General features: G+C 36.7%; 1 protein-coding gene across 1 annotated transcript in view; it reads left to right on the top strand.

Annotated features, from left to right (window-relative positions):
- Positions 1 to 484: 484 nt before the first annotated feature.
- The window catches only part of LOC104270630 (laminin subunit alpha-1-like), a gene marked incomplete at both ends in the record, with an annotated part of 34,318 nt that continues 7,979 nt past the window's right edge, over positions 485 to 26,823 (top strand). Inside the window, 25 exon segments of the mRNA XM_009865046.1 lie at positions 485 to 612; positions 1,603 to 1,723; positions 1,855 to 1,992; positions 3,672 to 3,793; positions 4,573 to 4,659; positions 4,926 to 5,119; positions 6,100 to 6,242; positions 8,837 to 8,935; positions 9,059 to 9,170; positions 9,335 to 9,497; positions 11,794 to 12,004; positions 12,188 to 12,304; positions 12,395 to 12,558; positions 13,798 to 13,936; positions 14,916 to 15,009; positions 16,038 to 16,154; positions 18,902 to 19,084; positions 19,400 to 19,554; positions 21,232 to 21,375; positions 22,185 to 22,318; positions 22,556 to 22,706; positions 23,655 to 23,779; positions 24,742 to 24,892; positions 25,996 to 26,140; positions 26,763 to 26,823. The exon segment at positions 26,763 to 26,823 is cut by the window's right edge and continues 37 nt beyond it. Coding sequence (XP_009863348.1) covers positions 485 to 612; positions 1,603 to 1,723; positions 1,855 to 1,992; positions 3,672 to 3,793; positions 4,573 to 4,659; positions 4,926 to 5,119; positions 6,100 to 6,242; positions 8,837 to 8,935; positions 9,059 to 9,170; positions 9,335 to 9,497; positions 11,794 to 12,004; positions 12,188 to 12,304; positions 12,395 to 12,558; positions 13,798 to 13,936; positions 14,916 to 15,009; positions 16,038 to 16,154; positions 18,902 to 19,084; positions 19,400 to 19,554; positions 21,232 to 21,375; positions 22,185 to 22,318; positions 22,556 to 22,706; positions 23,655 to 23,779; positions 24,742 to 24,892; positions 25,996 to 26,140; positions 26,763 to 26,823 — 3,398 coding nt within the window.

Genomic DNA, 26,823 nt, shown 5'->3' with positions numbered 1-26,823 from the left:
TCTTCTCACAGGTAATTATGGACAGAACCAGAGGGAAGAGTTTCAATTCGCAACAGGGCGGGTTTAGGCTAGACATTAGGAAGAAATTCTTCACGGAAAGAGGGGTCAGACGCTGGGATAGACTGCCTAGGGAGGTGGTTGAGTTGCCATCCCTGGATGTGTTTAAGTGTTGCTTAGGTGTGTGTTGGGTGATGTGGTTTAGGGGTGAACATGTGGTGTAGGGTCAGTGGTTGGACTCAATGATCCCAAGGGTCTTTTCCAACTTGAATTGTTCTATGATTCCGTGAAAGTGGAGTGCAGGGAAGGAGAGGAGAAATATTACAAAACATGTCGTGTTCTCACACGGAGCAAGATTTTGGATTTTCTGGCACCTAAAGTTTAGACATAGTCACTGTGACAGGATTTCTGAAAGAACACATAAGGAGGAAGAGACTATTTCCTGAAAGTGAGCTTGAACACTTTTAATAATGTTATATTTCCTTAGGATTCTTGGAAGTATTTTAACTCTGTGTCTGATGAGCCTGTCTTACGTTCCGACTTCATGTCTGTGCTAAGCAACGTTGAATACATCCTTATCAAGGCAGCTTATGGCCAAGGATTACAGCAAAGCAGGTAAAGAAATCTCTGATTGCATTTGCTTATTATATTGCATTTACTATAATTTAACCTAGAAATGTAAGCTGTACAGTAAAGATTTAACTCAAATTAGAGAAACTTCCAATTTCCTATTTATGACTTTTATTCTTCCTCTTATAATAAAACATTTATGACATTTAATGGCAGCAGAATTCTTTTCAGTGCTTTCTGCAAAACACAAGTGTCTATGCTGCTTACTTTAATAGAAAAGCTTATAAAGAAGCACAGAGCCTTTCAGGCTAATGCAGTGTTCTGCAGGATGAGTGATATAGTTAATGTTTTCTAAATTATTTCTTTTTTTTTAATTTCAGTTGAAACACTTGGTTCTCTGAGTTCTTGGAGTTCTTAGTTTTTTACCAATCTGTGCCTCTTCTGTAGCTTTACAGACACTGGACAGTGGTAGTAAAATATTCACACCTCAGAACAGTAGAATTTCACTACAATTTTAAACAAAACTAGGTTCCTACTGAGACAGAGGAGATGGGATATGGGCATTGCATCTATCAGTTTGGAGACTAGCAACAAGCATCCAATGAAAATCCAATATCTGTACACCTTTACAGCTGTGAAGTGTGGTTTCATCTCCAGATTTGGGATTATTTTTGATTCACATGTCCCCCTTTTGGTTAAATTTTTTGAAAATTCTGTGGGACAAAACAGATGCATTTCTGTCTAATGTTTCTGAGGCAGAAACACATACTCTTGCATGGTGGGTTTGTCGAGTTTCACAGACCAAGAATCAACCTATATTGCTTTGAAGTACTTCTGATTTGGCTGTTGTAGGTCCTGAAACCATATAAATAAGTAAAAAATTTCAGATTTTATTGACATATTTGCTTAAGAAAAGGGGATCATGGGAGATTATGTATGGTAGCCCTGACCTTGAAGGATAAAAATATTTGGATCTCAGTTTTGGTGCTAGGACTTTTCTAGATATTCATGCTCTCTTCTGCATTTATATTGTAGAATTGCAAATATCTCCATGGAAATTGCAGTGAAAATGGAAGAGATGCATCTAGGCAGAGCTAGAGCTCATCTTGTAGAGCAATGCAGATGTCCTGCTGGTTATGCTGGATTGTCCTGTCAGGTACAGAATCTTTGAATCTTTTTAGATGTCTAATGGTAAGATAATAAAAAAAGGTTACTTAAACAGCTTTTAAAATTGTTCATAACTGTTGATAGCTCTGCATTTTTTTGTTTTACTCTCCTTACAAATAGAGCTGTGCTCCGGGGTACTACAGGGGGAAACATACAGAACTTGGTGTAAAGGAGCCTCACTCTCTGATAGCACCTTGTGTGCCATGTCAGTGCAACAACCATAGTGAAACCTGTGATACTGAAACTGGAAAGTGCTTGGTACGTACAATATATATGTTTTTCTGTTGATGTCATGTGAGCAGTAACCTATGGAAGGAATTTCTGAAAGAAGTATATGGTTGTACTATTTAAATCAAGTAAAATTTCCCCCCCTCCCCTCCAATTCTGAAAAACTAAAAATCTGAGTAGTGTTTCCCTTCAGGTCCGTTCAGTAAAATTATCAAGCTTTAAAGATGCTAAAACCTTAAAAATAATTAATGGATTTAGTCCTAATTTTACTTCAAAATGACTTGTGTATCAGTTTAATTCATCTGTTTTTCTTGAAACTTCTGGGGCTTCTGTCCCTGCTCTGGCCAGGGTCTGTTTAGTCACACAAACAAAAAGCAGAGGAGAGGAATAAGCCACACCATGCCACAGACTAGGCCAAAGTCAAATTCTTTGTCTCTCAGTAAGAGGATTCTGTGAGCAGTTTTAAGTGAGGCTCTTTTAACTCTCAGATACTAAAGTGGTGTAAGGATATCCCTCAGCTAAATTAATTTGCTCACTTCTCTCGTTTTATCCCAAAGGTTGCAAAGAGGGACAACATCTGACTAACAGGTTGCTTCTCTCTTGTGGGTTGACGGCCATGTGGACAGCAAATTCTCAGCAAACCAAATAAAGCACATTAAGCCTGTTCTCTGATATGGCTCAATAATATTTCCTGAGGTTTTTCAGTTGCTTTGTTTTTCCACTGTTATGTTGGTTAGTTCAAAGTCAACTTCTACTGAGTTCATTCCTGAAGTCAGTTTTTAAGTGAGATTCGTTAGTCCTTCAGGCTGCTTTCAGTTTGGTCCTAAAGTATTTATTGAGATAAAAACTATGAGTAAAAACTATGCTTCTTATTTCTACGAGGCCAGGACACACAGGTCTTTGACAGCAGTGAATACTAGTAATTCGTCCTCTCAGCTTCTTGTTGCAGGTCACCTATGTGTTCAGATTACTAAGATATTTCTGGCTGAGTAGTGTAGACCAAAGAGGTGATTTTCACCTGATTTCTGCTCCATAAAGTAGGAAGCTGCATTGCTCCTGCTTATTGTCTTCAACTAACCTCTGAAAAATACACTCTTGCAAGAATATGAATCAAAAAAAAAAAAAGGGAAAAAAGAAAAGGAAGAAGGAGAAACTGAATTTTACTCACTTAGGGAACTAGTCAAATTATGTTTATAATATAGATGTAGTGTTTCAATATTAATAGCACTGGCTGTTGATTAGTACTGTTGACAAATTAAATGTAGCATCTGTGAAGGCTAACCGTGGGTGGTCACTGGTTTATAGTATTCTGATGTAGTTGCTGAAACACTGAAACTTTATTTTTCGTCCAGCTATCCTGTTTATTTTTTCCATGAGTTGCTTCTTATTTTTTAGAATTTTTTGCTTTATACTGTGATTACCTGGCCTGAATTGGATTAATAGAAGCAGAAATATATAAACCTTAATGGAAATTTGGAACAGAAAATAGGTCAGCCTGCCTGAGAGGGGAATTCACATTAGAGAAAATACACTGGTGTTCTCTTTATTTTTACATAAAAGGTTCCTCAACTCAGAGAATGCTGGCCAATGGGTAGTGACATTTAAAGATGATTGTTGGAAACAGTGTACATTTATTGATTGGGGAAGATAAAGATCCTCTTGTTGTTTGTTGTTGTTTTAAACTGTCTGAATTGTTTTTTGTGTATCAGAACTGCAGAGATAACACAGTTGGTGATTACTGCAGTGCTTGTGCCCCAGGCTACTATGGGAAAGTAATTGGATCTATTAACGACTGCTCTCTGTGTGCCTGTCCCAGAGCCAACTCTGTTAGGTAACTAGAACTTCTTAAATCCAGTGTACATTTTAGCATTCTGGATTTTTTTTAATGTATTTCTGTATGCCTCACCTCCTACTCCTCCTGTGCTATGACAACAGGAGTTAGTTATCATATATCCTTAATTTTTAGACATTTAAAAGCTACCTATTAAGTAAATTTTTTCTAAGAGTAGAATGTTCTGTAGAAAATGGAGCAAGTTGCTTTGACATTTGAGTTGCTTTTGCATTTACAAAGATTCAGACCATGTCCAGTCAATGCAGGAACTTTTCATGAGATGGATCCTATGGGAAGAACAAGGACTCTTTTGTTTGAAATTTTTGCATCTGTTTATTTGGTAGAGCAACAGTTAACTTCTTATTTGAAAATCAGAATGCTGTGCAAGCTGTTTTTTCTCCAGAAGTTTGAAAAGCATATTTGTTATTTGCTTGTGGATAGTTGAATCAGAATAAGAGTCTACCAACTCTGATGTTCTCATGCAAATCTCAGCTAGATGTGTATTGTAGCCATAACATGCAGCATCCATTTTTCATCAGCTTATCATTTAAAAGGAAGGCCATAAGGTGCTCTAGCATGTTATACAGTAGCGGAGTCACACTGGGAAAGCAAACTTTTAAGGAAACAAATTAATTTAAAGTACAAATTCTAGAACACTGCGTCAAATTAAGCAGAGGATGCTGTTGCTTGCAATACATGACTCGTGGCTGAAGATGTTCTCTGTCTTTGTAAGGAGTTCCAGTTATGTGCTAGCAGGTATTTGTTTATCTTTCCTCCAGTTTTAGTCCCACTTGTGTCCTGAAAGGTGTTCAGGATTACCACTGTGATGCTTGTCTCCCAGGATATGAAGGACAGTACTGTGAAAGGTGAGTTACACATGATGTCCCCATTTATCCCCAAATCCCAAGCACAGTTTGATTGATATGAGCTGTATTTGTACTTAGTTAATTCAGTATTCATAAATAAATGTATGAATGAGTGCTCAAGAACATAGAGTGATTTGTTAGTTACTGTTAGGAAGCCATTAATTAAAAAAAAACCAAAAGTGATCGGTGATTCTCAAAGACAAATATAACATCTAATTTCATGATGAGTATCCCTTGATGTTCAGTGTCCCATCCTCCCTGTGTAGGTGCTCCCCTGGCTATTATGGTGACCCTCAGCTTCCCGATGGCAGCTGCCATCCGTGTCGGTGCAATCGGAACGGCTCTGTTCATGCTAATTGTGATCATGCAACTGGGCAGTGCCTCTGCAAGCAAGGTGTGACAGGACAGCTCTGTGAGGAGTGTGAACCGAGGCATCTTCTTGTGGGAGATGAATGCATTTGTAGGTGTTTTTTGAAATTCTTTACTTTCCCCGTGGGCTTTGGTCTCTTTTGGTGATGTTTAGTTATTTCTTCAATGTTTTTATGATGTCAGGCCCTATTCTTTCCATGAAAGAAGTCTTAGCAACTTAGTGTCTCTGTAAAACAAGGGAGGTTGGACTAGATAATCTCCAGAGGTCCTCTCCACCCTGAACTATTCTCTTAATACAGGGAACTACAGTAGAGATCATGACATCAGACAAGCAGCTAATGCTTAAAGTGGCTTTTTATTGTTACGGACAAGTTTAAGGATGTATGATTTTAATACTTGTTTAATACTTGCTGTCTGTATTGTACCTTTATTTATTTGAAAATGTTGAATTCTTATGTTATTGACCCTTTGGATGTGAGGGTCCTGTAACAATACTTTTGAAATTATCCCAGATATGTAGGCATTCTCCACCAATAATTAGTGATATTCCACCAATAATTAGTCATGTAATTCCTTATAAGAGGGTGGATAGCAGAAAGATGAAGCAAATACAGTAATTGTTTTTACAGTTAATTGGGATTTATGACTCAGATTTTGCTTTGTGTAAGTAAAAAGAACCCCAAGGGAATAAATGAAATTACACCACTAAAGCTTGAATTTCCTGTATTCTTAACCTTATTGAGTGAGTGTCAGTGGCATCACCCTGGATTTATAGCAATATAGGTAAATAGGCTCAGTAAGTTTATAATACAGCAAGCAGCTCTATAGCCAGCAAGGTCAATAAGGCTTGAGTGTGTGTTAACCTAAGGAGAGTATGTTTAGAATAGGCTCACTCTTAGGGCAGGAAGGGAAAGGCAATACTACAAATCTGTATAGTCAGAATTATTATATTTAATTACTTGTAACTCAAAAGCTGAAAGTGCATGCTGTACAAATCAAAATCAATTTCAGTATTTGGTGGCTTCTTTTTAATACTAATATTACTTCTTCCTCTTTAAATGGTTTATTTAGCTTGTGATGACAACTGCACAGGAGTTTTGTTAAACACTTTGGATAATCTCAATGAGGCCCTGCTTTCAGTGAACCTCACTGGTGTTGCACGTGTGCCCTATGGGATATTGTCAGAGTTGGAGAATACAACAAAACATCTGAAGGTAAAAATACAAATAGTAAAAGTATTTGGTCACACCTATAAAGCAAAACTTGCAGTCATTTGTGCGCTAGTAGTTTTCACAGAAGCCCTCTTAAAGTTCTTGGCTTGAATGTGTGTATGTGTAAGTGATAACCAGATTGAGACCACTATGTTTGGGGTAGAAATACACCTTAGCTGCTTGTAGTACTTTCTTTTTATTTGTTGTACTTGCTTTTAGATAAATGGATGAGTGTATATTTTACAATCAACGCTGGGATTTAACATGCTATATGTTATTTGTATGTGCTTCACTCGGGTTATGAGCAACCCCACCACTGGCCTAGACTTACTGAAAGCAAGGGAAATAATTTTCAGCAGTGAAATAGAAATATGAGGCCAGGTCTTTTTTCCGTTTTTGTTCCTTTTGCTAATGAGCTGCCAAGGGATCTATCTTGAGGCTGTTAGCCTAAAGCCCTCCCATAATCTGTTAGGCTGCTTCTCTGTTAGCCAGGGTGCCCGTGATGTATTGATTTGCTTTCCTTTTGATTGTGTGGCAGTCCAAGTGTCTTACTCTTTTGTCTATCTCAGGACACAAAAGCCAAGTAGAATGTTTCAGTGTTGGACGCTTTCAGGCTGCTTGTGGCAAACTTTCCTTCCAGCTCCTCTCTCCCTTAAACAATGCATGAAATAACCCGTTTTGTGGTTCTAGAAGGTAATGTATTGTTTCTAAGGATTAAGTTTATGTAGTCTCTGCACAAAGCTGGAGATGGAACAGAATCCTCTTCACGATGACTCAAATGTGTCATCACTTTGTGATGATTCAGGTATGCACATTGATTGATAAGAGTCTACTCAGCAAGGAGTCAAGCAAGACAAGCTCTAAGACAGAAACAAAGCTATCTCCTTTGTATTGCACAATAAAATCAAAATAATGTGTTAAGATGTAAGGCAGACTGAATTCCTATCGCTGTACTTCAAAATGTTAAGAATTACAATATCTGAAGGCAAACATGATTAATTTATATGCTTATGTTTCAGCAGCAATACTCTTATCCTTTAGTTTTATTTGTTAACCTTTTAGTTATAAAGCTTTAGTTATGCTTCTGTTCCTTTATGTCATAATGCATAAACAGTTAATTACTGTAATACTTTAAAGATACAGTTGATTTGCTTTCTGTAACTGTTTTGTGTTTGTTTAGGAGTATCATCTTATGGAACTATAAACATTATTCCTTATATAGGTTTTATTTAGCCCTCCAATTATTAAAAAAGATCAAATTTATGTAAAAATAAAAGCAGATTAAATTTCTCCTTAAGTGCGTACTTTTTTATATCAAAAGTCAGCCAGCTGTCACTCTTTGAAATGGGTTGCTAAAAGTGATAGAAAACCTTTTGTGACTATGATGCCATTTCTGTTTAAGGCCACAGTGTTCTTTGAAAACCAATCTATCTGTGGACTTAGTAGTTCTGTTTTTCTAGTTTTCCTAGTTAAAGCCTCCTGCTTTCCTCCTCCTGACATACCTAGACATACTTGCTGTCCCTAGACATACTTGCTGTCCCTAGACATACTTGCTGTCCCTAGACATACTTGCTGTCCCTAGACATACTTGCTGTCCCTAGACATACGTACTTGCTGTCCCGTTCTAGGTTTCTGAACAGAGGTTTTAAAGAAACCTTGCTGTGCTTTATCCCAGGAGACTCAAGAGCTTCAGCTTTTCTGTCACTTGTTCTTTCCTCATGCTGAAGAAGACTTTGAAATTTACATTTGACACAAGGCTGTTGGATAGTACTGTGCATTAAAACTTTAAAAAGTTGGGCAAAATGATACTCAATATGGTATTTAACAATGGTTGGCTCTGAAACAGCTGAAATCTAAAAATAACCTTTCCCAGACCTGCTTTCTTTCTAAGGAATGCCTTAAGTTTCTTTGCATCTTTAGAGAAGTAGTGTTCTGTTGCAGGCCTTGACTTTATCAAATATGATACATTTGGGTACAATGGCCTATTTATTGCTATATAGAGCAGCTTTGAGGTGGCCTTGAAGCAAAATGCAGCCTGTTGTCCTCTCTTAGAGGTGAGAGGATTTGCAGGGCAACTTGTGTTACCTTTTCTTGTCTGGAGGGCCAGAATCCTGAACTCCTGAGTGCCATGCACTAGGTTTTGACATGGAAATATAGGGCCCTCTGGAGTCATCCTCACAGATACACTGTAAATACAGCTGTTTTGACAAGACCAGCTGCCGAAACATTAGCAGTTGTGTGACTGGATAGAAGCACTGAGTTTGAAGGGTCTTAAAGTGGCTTATTTGGGCAGCTCAGACTGTGCTGAAATTGAGAATCAGAGAAGCAGAAAATATGCTTCCTTCTTTTTGCTTGACTGAAAGTACAGCATGTCTGGATCCTTGTTTCCTTGCTTAAAAAAATTGCACACATAATTGCGTGAACTCTCTCTCTCTATACAATTGCTTTATCTCACCTTATGTGCTTTGTAAATCACTAATTTAAAACATATAAATAACCTTAAATGGTTTGCATAGTTATTTTTTTTCCCCAAAGTTTTGTGGACATAAAACAAAGTCTTTAAATTACAGTGTGCTGTTTCTTCTTGTTTCTTATAGGGGTCATTAGTTCTCAGAGAAGATCCAACTTACTCAGTAGATACAGCAAAAGAAAATCTTCTGAGTTTATCAGGAGGAATTGATCAGCTGCATGAAGAGGTAGGTGCTGGCTTCTTTGTTCTTAGCTCTCGTGAAGAAATCCTTTGAGATTTCATAGCGTGGTACTTAAATTAATCAGCATTTTAGGAGAGCTGTCAAAGATTATTTCTGATTTTATTCTAGTCATCTAGATTTTTGAAAAAAGCATGGCAACTTAACACAATGACTCAGGAAACAAGGAATAAAAGTCAAGAACTGACTGGATTTATTGACACAGTACATACAACCATCAAAGGTATCCTGCTTTTAAAATATTTCCACTCCTTTACAGAATTTAGAAGGCTATTTCGTTCACAACTCTGAAGGAACTGTTTACATGGAAAGTGCTGCAGTTTGCACAGAGGGTTCACATATATTCTTTTTTAGTGCTGTGACTAAATTGTTTACTCTTCCACTTAGTACTTGCTGAAGTTGCTGTGTCGCTAAATGAAACACTGGGCCTGGATCTCCCGCTGTCAAATGCTGCATCTCAGAGCCTGCAGGATGATATTTCTGCCCTTTTGGATGCAATGCGCAAGAAAGATTTTGTGCAACAGCACCATAATTCTACCAGTGTCCTAAAGTAAGCCTGTTCTAGCGAAAACTTTGTGTATGTCTATACTATGGAATACTACTTTTTTGGAGAGATACCTGGAGAAACATTGTGCCATAGTAAGAAACAGTGTGATGGATAACTAGCCCAGGTGGAGCTGTAGTAACTCTGAATTTGGATTTACATGATTTGAAGTTATTTGGGCATTCCATGTGATGCTAATACAGCCAGAACCTGTTGATGTGGTTTTGATCCAAAATTCCCTTGGAATAAGTGAGAATACTCACTGGTTTCAGTTAATTTCAGATCTGGCCCTAATGCACATCTCCTTGTTATTTTTGGCTTGGAGGTGTCATAGAACTGTCTCAGTCAGTTGCAAGCCCAGGACATGTCAGGTCTGCTGAAGGACATGACGATTTATTGTCACTGCAATATGCATCACACAGATTTGCAAATGAAACCGAAGCATTTATTTCAGCATTCTCAGCCGCAGTTTAGCATTGTATTCCATTGTCCTGATTTGTTCTCAGTTAATGGCTATTTTTAAATGGCTTTAATATCCATTGTTAGTGCTTAGTGTCAGACTTAGCAATGTGAAATATTGACTGTTCCAATGCTCAGCAAAAGTTTTGTTCCAGATTCAGAAATATGAAGTATTGCCCCAGCCCATGAGAAGTTCTAAGCATGTTAACATTGGCACCAGGGGGCAGAGATTTAGACCAGAGTGGAATATTTCTGAAAATTTAGCTTTTCTTTATTAAGTGTTTTGGGGTAGGCAGGATAGAATATTTGCATTGGTAGCATGTCTAATTTTGTTCAATAGACTCCTGTGCTTGTCCTTTTACTGAATATTAAATGGTATAAAAGCTAAGTGGACATGAAAATGGACTAGAAATGTACCAGTTATTCTCTGTATTTACTTATAACTTCAAATAGCTTTTCCTGGTACTTAGAAAAATGTCTCAAAATGTCTTGTTACATAGCAACAGAATGTTCTGACTTTCAACATCATCTTTTGAGCTGTCATACAAGGCATTTGTAAATTAACTTTTTCACTCATATGCTCTGAAATTTATGAAAGTTCTCTGATAACTGTCCTTTGACAGATTGAAGAAGAGAGTTAATAAGATTTATAAGCTTGTTTAGTCTGCAGAATTTATCATGGAATGCAGCTGTAAATTCAAAACTGATTTAAATAAAGAGCTTGCCAGTCCACGCAGAAGTTACCGCATGGCTCACAGCAGACTGAGCTTGGGACGACACACTGTTAAGCAACATTTGGAATTGAGATCTCCACACGTTTGCAAAGTTCCAAATCATTTTGGAATGTAACCTTTTTACTCTATGCTGAAATGGAACATGTTAATGTTTTGTAAAGTAATTCTTGTAACTTTTTTAAGGCTATGGATTCTGAGTGCAAGGACTCTGAATTATTAGTTTTAGGAAATCTGCAAGTCCACATCTGCTATTCAGTAAGAAAGATGGAATGTGTTTTCCTGTGGATAATTGTGAAATAAAGTAGGATTTTTTTGGTTTGGCTAAAAATCCATATGATTTGAAATCACATTAAAAGGGACAAACGTTTATGTAAAAGGAGTCGAAATGTACAGCATATGTGCTGAAATGAAGAGAAACAGAAGAACAGACTTGCAGGATTGTTTTTGGTTCAATTCCTTCAATACTGGAAAGTGTTCAAAACGAGTTGCGAATATTACCAAATAGAACAACTGAAGAGATAAACAGCTGACAAATTCAGTAGGACTTGATATTTTCATGATAATGTCTGTTACCCATTAAAACGATAACTCCAGAGATTGTTCATTCTAGTGTTCATTTTAATGAGGCTTTTTATTTTTATTTGATATTTAAACTTTTCAGAGCGTTTGAGTATATGTCTTTAAATTCTAGTTACTTGTTTCTTTCTGGTATCAATTCTCATAATTGGTGTTTTGATCCTACATTCAATGTATAAATCACTGCAATTAAGATGGATAGCAGTCCCAGAGGAATGTTTCGTAGAGGTTTTCATCGGGGGGGTGTCCCACATTAAGTCCAAGTAAAAGTGATTAATCCTAACTCTTTTCACCTCTAGTCACTGTATACAAAATCTATGAATTGTATTACTGCCTTCTTCCCTAAGCAGTCATCTTTTTGTGTGCTAAGATGAGTAGCTAAACTACCATGTATATGTGTGCTATTGTAGGAAAAAATTGCTGTCTTTTGTAAGAAGGTGCATTTAAATTTATATGACCCCATTTTCTCCTCAAGAAATCCATGCTTATGTTTCTCCTTCTCCATTTTTTTTTTGGATTCTTCTCTTTGTCAGGGCTGCAGAAAATTTATTGATCCAGATTCAGAAAGAATATCTTAAACCCCAGCAGGAGCTTGCTGAATTAAAAAAGGATGCAAGCCAGCTCTTATCAAAGCACAACAGCAGGCTGCAAGATGCCCAGGACCTGGTGAATGAGGCACTCGCTAATGTCAATGAGACCAATCGCCTGTTTCCTCTTATCTCTAACAACCTTGCAGAGTTAAATGTAAGACTGGACAATCAGTGTTGTTGCATAGGAATTATCAAATATGAAATAGTGTTTAAAAGCTTTTTAGACTTTAATAAAATTGTACATGTTTAAATATGTTAATATATGTGACACCTTAAATATGTTAACTCATCTACACTAGCTGACTTTACTATAAACCATTTGATTTTTATGCTATAGGACAAAAAGCTAAATATAAAGGAAGGTGAAGAAGTCTCGACCATGCTTATTAAAGAAGGGAAGGTCCTAGTGAACGCTGCTGCTGCTCTTGCCCAAGATTTAAAGAACTCTACATCTGTAAGTTCGTAATTTTTAACATCCTCTTTGATACCATTTGGGTGTATTTTGCTATTGAAAAAAAAAAAAAGAAACCATTTTGTTGTGCAGAACCTGGAGGTCCACCAGGATGGATTAGTCTTATGGAGCACCAAACTGCGACACCATGTGGATGAGCTGGTGATGCAGATGTCTGTGAGAGGAGTGCTTGACCTGGTATACAGAGCCGAGGACCATGCCACGCAGTTCCAAAGACTTGCAGATGCCCTAGAGAGGTGATAAACTCAAAAAACATTGGGAGATATTTAGAGCAGCGTCATATTTAAATAGGTAGTATCTTAATCCACTAAAGAAATTCCCTGCCTGTTGCAGGAGAGTTGGACTACATGATCTTTAAATGCCCCTTCTGACCCAAACTATTCTATGATCAATTTTTATTCCACATTTCATTTCAAATGCGTTTTAATTTTAGTGCAGGGTACCTTTGTTGAATGATGTGGAGGTGGTTGATTAGTCTTGTGTTTGACATGACTGATTATTAAATGCCCAGTAACTGTAACATGCTATGTCTCGGAAAGCTTCTGGTCTGTATATGAATACTTCTTGTCAATGTATCACTGAATGTCATCAAGAAGCTATTCCTATTACTTCTCCATTATTGTTGCTTTCACAGCATCTTGCAGAAGTAAGTTGCAATTTCAGGTTCACTCAAATGGACTGTTAGAATTTAATAATGAGGAAGTTGTTCGAGTTAATTAAAAGGAAATGAACCTTCGGGGAGACCATACTGAGGCATTTCAATACTTACAGAGGTGGTAGAAACCCCATCTCAGGAGACATTCAAGGTCAGGCTTGATGGGGCTCTGAGGAACCTGATCTAGTTAAAGATGTCCCTGCTCACTGCAGAGGGTTTGAACTGGCTGACCTTTAAAGGTCCATTCCAACACAAATTATTCTACAATTCTTACTACTTTGTCTTTTAAGCTCAGCAGATATATGGTAAAAGCTAAATTGTTTCAGATTGGGAAATTTATGTATTTTAAGCTTGAGAAGAGAAAATTTTACTTGTGAGTAACGCTGATCAGCTACTGACTTTACTGTGAATTCACTAAAGTAGAATTTAATACAGAATAGCTTTCAGATGCTTGTAATTTCTTTCAAGATTATTTCTTTGCTTTTGAGCTTCAGCTATGAAGCTGATTGTTGTCTGTTCTGTTTAAGCAACATGATTTGTTTGTTCTAAGTGACTTAAGTGACTTTATAAATTGAAAAAATGACCATAAACAAAAGGAACAAAACAGAAAAAAAAAATTTAAACTATTCTTTGAAATCCTTTTTTTCAGTTCAAAATAATGAACTTAAAGCCCCTTACACAACAGGGCAAGGCATGCTCATTTTTTCCTGTGCATCATGTATTCTCAAAAGATGTTTATGTTGTAACCGAAGATGTGGAACTTGGTGCTTGATTAAGATACTCTCATGAAAACAGAATTACTTATTAATTCTCTGTTTAGTGGCCTCTCTAAAGTAAGAAATGTGACTCTGAACACAACTGCTGCTATCCACACCCACTCCAGCGTTAAAAGTGTTATTGAAAGAACAGAGAGTTTAGCAGATGATGCATCTAGAGTTGTGAATGGCCCTTTGGATTTGGTAAGTATCAGTATTAGTATTTTGATTGACACCTTTCCCTTTCTCACTTTCGAATATTTGTTCTAATTCATTTTGTCCTTGCTGAAACTTGAGTCTTCTTGATGGAGGCACATATGACAGCCTATCCTACCATCTAGTATATACTTTATCCTGAATTTGTACTCCAAGGCAGTAATGGTACCAAATTTCATATTCTCTTTACCTTGTTTTTCTCTATGCCATAGTACCGTTTTACCCTTTTTTTCTTATTTGTTTGTTTGGGGTTTTTTTAACATCTAATGCATGGTTTGCTGGACTGGACTTCTTTCTGTGAGTGTTTATCAGTCATCTGACATGCGTTCCTGTAGAACTTAAGTTCCCAAACCTCTTTCTGCTTTTCCTGATTGAAAACCTAAGGAAGGAATGGGCTGTGTTTTATGAGTGCCACGCACATTATGCTTGGAGAAACAAATATATGGCAATGCATTCATATGACAGTGATCAGAATAGGTGGCATTGTTTGTGAGCTTGTATGTTCTTTCACAGCACTCTGTCTTATTAAAGCTTTGTACAGCATGAATCCTTCAAGGTACTTGTCCAGATTTGGCAGTTAGAGAAGTGGATTAAAAGAACGCTTTAAAGACTGGGATTTAGAGGTATCTTAATTCAGTGTGCTCATTGCTGGGAATTTTGACGTAGGCCTGGAACTAGAATTACTGATGTTCCAAAAGACAACGTTGAATCAGTAACAGTGTCTAAACTGAAATATAGTACATTTTGTTTCACAGTCATCTTTTTGATTAACTCAGAGATTCAGTGTCACATTCTTGAAAGAAAGTTTGCAACTTGTATTTTTTTAATTGATGCTTAATGAGATAATAAATAAAATATAAGTAATGAGACTGTTCAGTAACCTGAAGTAGACATTCGCAGATACTTTAATGTTTTCAGTTGCATTTCTTTTTACTTGTATGTAGCAAGTGATGTCTCTGTTTTTCAGCCAGAGGAGAGTCTCAGTCTTCTTGGAAAAGAAGCTTTACTGCTTAGCTCCAAATTTCAAAATGAAGCAAAAAATCTGAAGCAGAGAAGTGATGGTCGGTATTTTAGAGTCACATTGCTGTTTCTATATCTTTTTATTTATCTTGGGTTTTTTTATGTGGTTGTTTGTGTGTGGTTGTTTTTTGGTGTGCTTTTTGTATTTGTTTTTGATTTTTTTTTTATAATCATAGAATCATAGAATGGCCTAGGCTGACTTTAGAGATCATTTTTAAATCCAGCCTGCCTGTCGCCAGGGACGCCACTTCTCGACGAGATCAGGCAACGCATGGGGACCGAACGGGAATCAAATCCATGACCTTGGCGTTGTTAGCACAATGCTCAACTGACTGAGCTAACCGGCCCCTAATGAGCATTAGCTGAGGCAAAATACTGCATATGACTATACATGACTATATACATATTTTCATATAATTAAGGTTAATGTATTGTGGGATCATGTAGTGTAATGGATGGTGGAGTCTTGTAGTGTTTACTTTTTTAGGTAAGAATATAATTTTTCTCTATTGGCCTTTACTATACCTCATTTACCTCCAAACAGTACTTTCTTTAAATGGCTGGTTTTCCAAATATTATGATTTAAATAATTGGAGATTATGCAGTAGACAAAATCCAAACATAATTCTTGAAAAAATTAGTTTATTAAATTTTATCTAATCATAGATTGCACAAGTATGTAGGCTGATACCTTTAAATCATAATAATTTTTATTTGTTCTTTCTACGCAGCTGAAATACAGTGGACTTTTTTTTTTGTCTGTGTGAAGTGCCTTTTGGCTCTGAGTTTCTCTAAGTTCCAAAATACTTTTTTTTTTTTTTCATTTTTTTGGTCTTTTTTTATTACTCCAAAGATATTAGCAAGGTGTTGAGGTCTGTTCAATGGAAATTCAAAGGCAGTTTGAACATAGACTTTGTAGGAGTGGAGTAGAGGCTCTTTCTGTTCAAAAAACAAAAAAAATTTCCATTGATTAAATAAGTGGATGCTTGCTATACCTATACATAGAGTTTGTGTGGGTTGTATGGTATTTGTTTATGCATTAAAAAATCAAAGTTATTTCTTCCAACAGGCTTTCTGTTTGGATTGAATGGGTTGAACAAAAAGGTGAAAAAGATTCAGGAAAGTACTAATAAAATTGTCAACCATCTTAATGATTCCCTGTTGACACTTAGAGCGTTGCCTAATGGTAAGTGGAATTTATGTTGACACTCTCCTTACTACAGAACCATCTAGTACAACTGTAATAAAATCCTCTTTGTCATCTGATTGCAGAGAACTAGCAGTAAACTATACTGAAGACTCATTTAGCCTCCTCACAAGGAGTATTTTCTGGTTTTTTTTTTCAGTAAACCCATGAAACATAACTGGGTTATCACATAAGGTCTGTAGTCTGATTTTCATTTCACACTGCTGTAAATCAGGAGAGGCTCTGAAAGCAATATAATTGCACTGATATAAGAAGAGAATGTAGTCCTAGAATAATTAATCCCATGCAGAAAGAAACTTAGATGTGGTTTTGCCTCTTTTGATAGTTTTTTTTTTGTTCAAAATTGTTTATACTGTATCTAAATATTTTCTTCTTGTGAATACTGACTTCATTTAATTAATTGAATTGTTCTTTCTATGCTTTTCCAAAACAAAAGAATTTCCTTTTAAAAAAAATAGTCATTATTTTAGATAAAGGCAAGATGTAGAGTTCACAGAAACTAATAGAGAAAATGTCTTTAAGGTTGTGAATAAGAGGGTCTAAAATACTTTGCAACCTTAATAATGCTTTTTAAAGGTAGAAAAACGCTCACAAGGACTTTATGCCTGGGTTATTGGGTTGTACTGTATATCCAGATAAAATGCTAAGTCCAAAGCTTTAAAATACCCATCTTAGGCTTTTACCTCACACTGAAGGGTGATATTGATAATAAAGTTACACTTGAAGTGAGGGCCTGATGGAAATTTACTTGCTAAAAGCCTTTTAACAAGCAGCAGCAATGAACTATGTAACAATGGCATTGTGAGATGCGTCCGTACACACATCGTAATGCTTTGAGCAGGACGTATCTCTGAGAACGGAATGCAAGGCTACTGTGAGATAAACAGGCACAGGCTGCCTCAAGACTGCAGACCTTGCTCGTCGTCAAGAACAAGGGAGTACAGGCTACAGTTCACCAAAGGAACATGGTCTTGAAGAGAAGGATGAAGTAAACAACCACCAACTATCTCTAAAGCCCACCAAGAGACTATAATATAAAGCACATGCAGGAGTGGGTGGTGTAACCTATGATAAAGGATTCTCAGAAAATAATTAATATGTTAATAATTTCTCGGAAATATTGTGAACATGTATGTATAATCTTCATATAAACTATGCGTCTGACTCTCTGCGACACCCACATTAGGCAGGAGTGATCCTCTGTGCATCTAGTACTGCAGGAAAGAATACCTGCTTAATAATCACCGAGGGTATTGAGTCCCGATTTCAGCTTTTCACAGCGTCGCATTGGATGTTAATTGCAGGGTAATATCCAACATAAAGCTACATAATGAACATTAAGGTATTATTAAAATTGTAGGACTGTCCTCCTTAACCCTCAGCTTAACATTGTTTTATTTCAGTTTTGTTGTTACATTTCTTGAAGTTTTCTCTCTTGTAATCTGGGTGGAGGTTTACAGTGACGTTGCCCTCTGCTTAGGGTACTGGTGGTGAAGAAGGATCTATGCAGATCTAAATCAGGCTTTTTGCACTAGCTGTAGCATCTTCCTACTCTTCTGAGCATAGGGGTTATAACAGGCATGATGAGGTTGCGGGTGGTGAACTTGCTGTAAAAGTGATCATAGCCCAAAGCAAAAGGTGTTAATAGACCTTCTGCCTCACCAGCTCTCTACAGGACACAAACTGTAAGTCTCAGACTCTGGATGCCAACACTCATTCAAGGAACTTAAACACTATGAGCCTGATGTATTCATGTAATCTTCTTTTTGGGGTAGGCAGAATCAAGTTCCCCATCACAGCATTCTGTGTCTGTCTGTATTGTATTCAGAGCTGGTCATGAAAACTAAAACATTTTTCCTAGAATGCAAAGCTATGATTAATCAAGTATTTTGATCAAAAAACTTGAAAGTCTAACCAGAATAGCCTTTATTAAAAATCATAGAACCATAGAATGGTTTGGAAGGGACCTCAAAGATCATCTAGTTCCAACCCCTTTGCCATGACAGGGACACCTCCCACTAGATCAGGTCGCTCAAGGCTCCATCTAGCCTGGCCTTGAACACTTCCAGGGATGGAGCATCCACAGCCTCCCTGGGTAACCTGTTCCAGTGCCTCACCACCCTCAGGATAAAGAACTTCTTCCTTATATCTAGTCTAAACCTGTGCTCTTCCAGCTTCCATACATTAACCCTCGTCCTATCACTATGGCCCTTGTAAAAAGTCCCCGCTGCAAATTCTATTATTCGAATATGTGCGCAATATATTTTATTGTTTGTATATCTATGTGTGTGTATGAACAAATGTAATTACATCTATAGTTATATCCATATCTGTACCACCGGATACAGATGGGAATGTTTACCGTGTTCTTGTTCAGGGCGATAGCTGTGACTGTTTTCCAACTGAGTAACTGGACAAGAGGAGTTACACCAACCTCCTGACACTCTAGTTTCATAGAACGTAAACTACCCACTGTGTAAGCCATGGCACGTTCAAAAGTGAAGCAAACTTAAATCACAGTAGATCTTGGCTTGGAGCTCCCCTCACCAACTGAAGAGTACAAACAAACAAAATTATAATTCTTAGTATAAAAGGAACATGACTTGACAGCATTTCTAGTGTTTTGACAATGTTTATAATGGTGGTGTTATGAAGCTAGACGTTTACTATTCCCAAGTATGTCTGAAAACTGTGACTTATGTTTTAACCTGGGAACTGTGTTTCAGATACAAGGAAATACATACTTGAGGTGAAAGACCTTGCTGTATCTGCAAACACCAGTGCCATGGTGCATTTAAGTCACTTTGGGGATTTCAGTCAAAAGCTGCTGAATACTACTTCTACATTGTCCCAAGTTAATGACACATTGAGGAAAACTAGTGAACTTATGACTGATTCATCAAAAGCTGGTAAGTTTACTGCTTCATTGCTCTTTAGAAATGTCACTGCTTACAGAAGCAGTATTGATACTCAGTTTTAGTAGGCATTAAATATGAGTCTGATGGACTGAAAATTTCTTCCTAATTCAGTAAAAATGTGCTAACTTTTTGAAAGAGTTCTAGAGGAGTCACACGGGATACTATTAAGTATGCATATTCATTATTGACGTTTAAAATTCCTGACAATGAAATGATCAGGAACAGGCCATCTTAGCTAAGTATTTTAACAATGAACAGTACGTTTCTCTTTCAACCTGCCTCAACATTTCTTTTATGTTTTGGCAGCAATCACAGCTGAAATACGAGTTAAAGAAGTCGAAGCACAAGCAAGTCTTTTATTGGATAGGCTGAAACCATTGAAAATGCTAGAGGAGAACCTGAACAGAAACCTGTCTGAAATTAAAGAGCTCATCAGCCAGGCCCGCAAGCAGGCAGCATCTGTAAGTTCCATTCTCCCAGACTGAACTGGCTTCATTTTCACTTTCACCAAGGAAGTTTTTAGGGATAAAGAGCCTAGCATTTACCTAAGAGCACTGACAGATGCTAAAAGCACGCCAGCAAGGCTGCTGGTACACTTTATAGTTTTAGCTTCAAGTTTCTTACTGCATTTGTGAGTTTGTCAGAACAGCAACCCAGTAACTATTTCCTTTTATTTCTTATAAAAATGATGAAATACAGTATTTCAGAAAGCAATCACAGAGATGTTTTGATAGGAAAGAGACAAGTCACTGGAAGGATGCTGCCATTGATTTTAGGACAAGATTTTAATTTCTAAGCTTGTTTTAAAGATTGAGATGAGATGTCTCTGTATAACTTCAAGTATCTTTACACATTTTATTAACATGAGTGTTGATTCTATCGGTAAATTTGCCATTTATGCCCTGCCACCTCCATACATTCTTTGCAAGAAGCTGCCGTGCATCCAGAATACTTTAAGATGACTAATATACTTGGTTTTAAATCTCTACTTCCCCCTTAAAGACAGAAGTGAAGCAACTGTACTACAGACCTTACTAAAATAGGAGAGGAATGTGAAAATGCCTTTGCACTCAGTATTTTTTTATATGCTTTTGGCTTTAGTATGGGTATGTTATTGTAAAGTTTAGGAAAGTTTTGTTTAAAAAAATAAAAGGATCCCAGTTCTTTCTGGAATTCTCTTTAATTATACGGTTATTGCTTCTCTGTCACAGTCTACTGAAGCTTAACGAATCCACCACAAAAAAGAGGGAGTAGTATTTTCTGAAGTGTCATAAACCTCAGGTTCCTGCAAAGTTGAAAAGAAGTATTAGTGAAATCTCCTTTTCCAATTTTGAGAGTTTGTTCTGAATTAATTTTTTTTTTTGGTAAACTTTTGCTGGAGGAGAGAAATTTTATATATCTGTGTGACTTGGGTACTAAGTTGTTACAGGCGTATTTAATGAAGTTGATGAAATTAATGCATTTCTGTTACAGTGGGTTTTCTGTCATTACGCTATACACTACTAAGCTCTTTGGAGTTTGATTACATTTAACTTGAATTGATGTTCTTTCAGTACACTAAACAGTATTCAAAGGAATTAGTGGTATGACAACAGGAGTATGAGTTTCTTTACTAAAGATTAAAGTTTAACTTGTAACATAGTCACAATTTTTTTGACCAATCATGTAAACTGTGTTATAAGACTCAGAAATAACAAGGACTATTGCAGCCTGTGTGCCTTTTTTTCAATTTTAAAAAAATTCTCTCAGGATGCACTAGAAATTTTCCTTCTTTAAAAAAAAAGTTTTGAATTTCTTTATTTTCTGGTATTACAGTGACTTTTACTGATACGCAGGCTTCAGACCCAACATTTATTGCTATTTCCTGAAGTATTTGAATAGTTCAGTTTTACTGGCTTTAAATCTCCTAACTGAATGAGTAGATTATGACAGATTTCATTCTTTTCTGTTTATGAATCTCTTTGTCAAGTGATACATAGGAGGTTGCTAAGATCCAACTCAGGTAGCAATACTTAGATTGCATGAAAGTATCTCAGCAAATGCATTTTGCTGTTCAGAAGCTAAGGATATATTCCAGAAATATATGCTGTGTGCACAGAGACTTGTTCAGGTTTCATTTCCTCCTTTCCCTCTGCCAGATTAAAGTTGCAGTATCAGCAGAAAGAGATTGCATTCGTGCCTACCAACCCCAGATTTCATCTACGAATTACAACACCTTGACACTCAATGTGAAAACTGCCGAACCAGATAACCTCCTTTTCTACCTGGGTAGCAATGGAAAGGTAGGTTTTTGATATACATTTACTGATGGTGGTTGTAGTCAAATATTTTAAATGAGCATACTTATTCTTACTTATATTCAAACTAAGAATTCAAGTGAGGCCTCTTGCGGACAAATGTGATCCCTAAGGGGGGAAATATTTTTCTGCCCTAGGTGATTCCAGAGATCCTCAAAAGTAGAGATTAAAAGCATCTGATTTCTTAGCATTACCTCTTGATCATGTTGTGTAAATCTCCCTTCCTTTTTCTGTGCTGTGCTTTAACCTCATGGAGTATAATGTACTACTCTGTGTAAGGCTTTCTTATAGCATGCTGGAGTATATCAAGCAATTTTCCTGTTATCATGGAGAAAGTACTTGAATTTGGCCCTCATGAGCATGATGCATCCACCCACTTGAAAAGCAGCGTGATGGCTAGCTGTCACATTGTCCTCCTCTTCTTTCTCTCTATAATCCTAATAAATGTACAGCTATAAGCACTATGTGGCATGCTATCATGAGGCAGTAATTTTTCACAGACTGAGAGGTTATTTCACATACACTCAAAAGTACATATTTGCATATGTCTCTGTGTATGTACATCACAGTTTTTATATATATATAAAGAAAAATGTGTCAACTTGTATGTAAGCTAAGAAGTAAAAATGAGTGAAAACTTACTGTGCCTGATTTTGCTGAAAGTCAGCTCCTGTAATATGGGATGTAGGGACACGAATCTGGAAAGACTTTCTCAATATTACATGTTTAAAATACATAGAACAGAAACTACGTATTTGATGCCATGTATTAGAGTAAGACCTGCTGTTTTCCAGACAGATTTCCTTGCAGTGGAGATGCGACGTGGTAAGGTAGCTCTTCTTTGGGATTTGGGCTCTGGATCAACAAGAGTGGAATACCCTGATTTCCAAATCAACAACAACAAATGGCACAGAATACATGCAACCAGGTAATGAAAGTGAGAACGGCATAAATGTTGGATACAAAAAATGATTATTAGTATATTTTATAAAGATGCTGTATTGTGGAAATGTCCAGCTACTTAGTGAACCTGGTGTAAACAACACAAACCATCTTAGTTTTCCAGTGACAAGATTTTTATTGTCCTTAAAAAGAGAAGCCAATAGCATATATTGATTAAGCCTGGTGATTTCTAAAACTATTTATTAGTATTTGTACTTCGCAGGTTTGGAAAAACAGGTACACTAAGCATAGAGGAAATGAACTCCAGCCAGAAGCCTTCATCGAAATCTGCAACTTCTCCAGGGACAGCCAGCATACTGGATGTTAACAAATCAACCCTCATGTTTATCGGAGGACTTGGAGGGCAAATTAAGGTTAATTTCTGAAGTCAACATTCTGTAAAATGTTTTTATCATGTTTGAGATATACTTTTGGCTTAGAAATACTTGTATGAGTTGGTTACTTTCTCAAGAGATTCCGGGCATTCTGATCATAGAATGATTTGGGTTGAGAGGGACCTTAAAGACCACCTGGTTCCAACCCCCCTGCCATGGGCAGGGTCACCTCTCACTAGACCAGGTTGCTTGAAACACTGTCCAGCCTGCCCTTGGACACTTCCAGGGACGGGACTTCTCTATTCTCTCTGGGCAACTTGTTCCAGAGTCTCACCACCCTCACAGAAAATAATATCTTCCTAATATCTAACCTAAATCTACTCTCTTTCATTTTGAAACTGTTATCACTTGCCCTGTCACTACACTTCCTCATAAAGAGTCCTAAATAAGTGAGAATCACGAACACAAAGCAAAGGTGCTGTAAAGATGTTCTAGTATCTGGAAGATAATTTTCCCTTGAAATTTTTGTATAAAATGTTAGCTGGGACAGGCTGTGTGTGCATGCATGGTACGTAGATGGTACGTAGATGGTACGTAGATGGTACGTAGATGGTACGTAGATGGTACGTAGATGGTACGTAGATGGTACGTAGATGGTACGTAGATGGTACGTAGATGGTACACGATGAATTTATTTCGTTTCTTTTTTCCGTGGCTGCTTTTAGTTTGCCATTGTTGGCCTACTTGCCTGAGGCATGCAGCTAGGTCAAGGACATAGTTATTTTACGTTTTCACTTGCTGCAAAACTAATCCATTATGATTTGAATGATAATTGTTAATAATTGTGCTACAATGTCTTGTTCTTTTGTTATGATTTGTATCTAACAAAGTTAGTGTCCAAGGAAAACAACCAAGCAAAAATTTAGTGGCATAATATTCGAAGTACTTGACATTAATTATATTCATGAAGTATTTCTTGTCTTGCAGAAATCACCTGCAGTTAAAGTGACCTATTTTAAAGGGTGCATGGGAGAGGCATCCCTGAATGGCAAATCTATTGGACTTTGGAACTATGTGGAAAGAGAGGGCAAGTGCAATGGCTGTTTTGGAAGGTATTTCGTCTCACTGTCTTTAGTAACAGATTCAGAGTAATTTATAACTGTAGTCTATATTTCTGTGCTAGCTAATACTAATGAACTCACACAGCAGTTCTGAACACATGAATCTGAATGTGCCAGTGGTGTCAAATAATTTAACTGTATAGAATTTTATCACTTATTCCCTTCTTCAGAGGGATTATATTGCTGTGGTCTGTTTTGTGCATTGAAAGTAAGGACTGCCAGTGAACCAAACTATTTCAGAATGTTTACCTTCCAGTAATTCCCAGCAAGACAAATTTATTCTTTCCTAGAATAAGAAGTATAAAGCACCCTTATGTAAAAAAAAAAAGATAAATATAGCAAAATTGTAGCCACTGAGCTTGCTACCATTCTTGTAATCATTGTGAAAGGAGATTGCAGACTGTATTATTTTTATGTTTAAGGAATTCAAAAAATAATATCGACCATGTTCCCTTTCACAGAATGTTTCACATAGAAACAGCAGAGGGTGCTGCTTGAATGTATGAGATTTTTTTGCAAGTGTTATATTGAAGGGAAAGGGGCTAACAGAACATTTCTTTTACCTGCAATTATGTAAAGCATTTTGATAAATGGACAACATGTTTTAAGTAAGAGAGTTTGTGTTGTAACAATTATTTTGTTTCCCCTAAGAAATCATTGATTTGGGTTTTTTTCATACATCAGGGAAGAACACTTTTTTTTTTTTTGGTCTTGTATACATCCTTACCCATTGCTAAATCACGTATCATGAAATTCTGTAATGCAAATGACCTTTGGCTGGAATCCTTCAGTTATTTGTAACATCAAGATTCAAGTTTCCACACTTTCTAATCATGCTGCCTGGGGGCTGCACCAACTGATCTAATTTTTCTTGTATTTTGTATAAAAATGACTGGAAAATCACAAACCATCAGTTAACATTTTAAACTGTTTTTTATATTTTAATTCTGTAGCCCACAGGATGAGGACACTTCATTCCATTTTGATGGCAGTGGATACTCAGTTGTAGAGAAGGCACTCCGCTCAACAGTGACTCAGATCATAATATTCTTCAGTACCTTTTCACCTAATGGGCTACTTCTATATCTTGCTTCAAATGGCACTGTAAGAAAATGGATAAGATTCTTCAACTGTCAAAAACTGTTTAGATGACTGTAGTTTTTCTTTCTTCTTATACATGTATTAATTTATTATCTTTTGTATAGATTTATCACCTGTGATTGACATCACAAGCCAAAGCAAAGACATGAACCGTAGAGATAGCTCTTTAGAGCAAATTATCATGTATGCTAATATGCAAGGAAAACAATTTTCCATTATTTGTTTTAATTCTAGACTAAAAATAGTCATTGTTTAACTAAGGGCAAAAAAAGGAAACAATAGGGACAACAAACAATTTAGTTTTTATTTGGAGCAAACCTTGCAGAGTGTAAAATCTTTTGGAACTGAGCTTGCAGGAGGACAGTATCATATTAAACGAATAACGTCTAGCATATTAAATGGAATCTGTAAGATGGGAACTAGATAAACTGAAATAAATAAAAGTCTCTGCAACAGCTGTATGACCTGGACCTATCTCCAGACTTTCATTGTAATGTCATGTAGTTTACTTCATATTTAGCTGGTTGTTTTATTTTCCTGAAGGAGGAGAAGCCTTTTGTTTAGATACAGATTGTTTCAGAGTCACTGCATTATTCGTTTGCTTTATGTACTCACTGCCTGAATTTGTTGCACAATGATATCTGACTTTTACAGTGCAGAGGGGACACTTTTAATGAAATTCAGGAAGTCATTTTTACTGTGTAAAGAAGCTCTTTGCTTCTTGCAGAACGAACATTGTAGTGTTTGATCATTATGCTAACAGTCAAATCAAATTATTCTCAACATCATCCAAAAAAAGCATATTTAACGTTTGTTATTTAAACCTTCCCCTGCTGAGTAATCAAGACTGATGCATTTAAATAAAATAACAACAAAACAAAACAAGAAAACATCCTTGTGAGGTACACATAACCTGATTTTCCTACACATAGCAAAGGTCCTGGACGTAACATATTGTCCAAGTACAAGTTATCAAAACTTTTTCAATCAGTAGCCCAAAGCTGCCAAAGATACATTCTTTTGGAAGATTTTATATTCAGAAAGTTCATCTGTTGTTTGTCTTTTTTTTTTTCTTTTTCTTTTTTTTTTTTTAATCCTCCTACCAGAGAGATTTCTTGTCCCTTGAGCTTGTTGATGGCAAAGTGAGACTGACTGTTGATCTAGGTTCAGGACCTCTTGCTCTTACAACAGAAAATCGTTACAACAATGGAACATGGTATAAAATATCATTCAGTCGGAACAAGAAACAAGGTAGGCTACAAATTGAGCAAAATAGCTCTCTGCACGTTTACAAATACAAAAATCCAAGACAGCCGCATGGTACATCACTGCAACCAAATTTGGTCACATCCAATGGAGTTTCTTCAGCAGCCATACCTATGTCACTTGGCTTTTAGAAGCACAACAGTGTAAATCTTGTGCTTTGTTTGGCATATCTTACGAAGAGGAGATGTAGTGCGGAAGCTGCCACACAAAAACATATCAATGGTCTTTAAAGAGTGAAAGATGTTTGTTGAAGTATGTATATCGGGAATCATGTTTTCTGTTCTACATTTTAAAGGCACCTACTAAAACGGAATTTTGGGACCTATGTTTGGCAAGTAATGCATTACAAATAATACATCCTAATAGCTATAACATATTCTTGCATTTATATTTTCCCGTAGACTTTCCCAGACATGGTTGCGGCAGAGAAGAATGAATGAAATTACCAGAATAGCTGGAAGTGCAATAAATTACTCATTTGAAAAATAAGATTGTCCATACATGTTGGAGTCAACAAATACATTTTCCTTTATTAGAGACAAGATTTTGCAAGTGGAAAAATATGTATTCATGTCCTTCTCCTGATCTTTACTCTCTTTCCTTGCAGGAATTTTGGCAGTCACGGATGCATACAACCTTAATTACAAAGAAACAAAGCAAGGAGAATC

This window comes from Apaloderma vittatum, unplaced genomic scaffold (genome assembly GCF_000703405.1).
Source record: "Apaloderma vittatum isolate BGI_N311 unplaced genomic scaffold, ASM70340v1 scaffold21142, whole genome shotgun sequence".
In the NCBI taxonomy this organism is placed as follows: Eukaryota; Metazoa; Chordata; class Aves; order Trogoniformes; family Trogonidae; genus Apaloderma; species Apaloderma vittatum.
The sequence above is the reverse complement of the archived record's forward strand: the minus strand, read 5'-3'. Positions and strand labels throughout refer to the sequence as shown.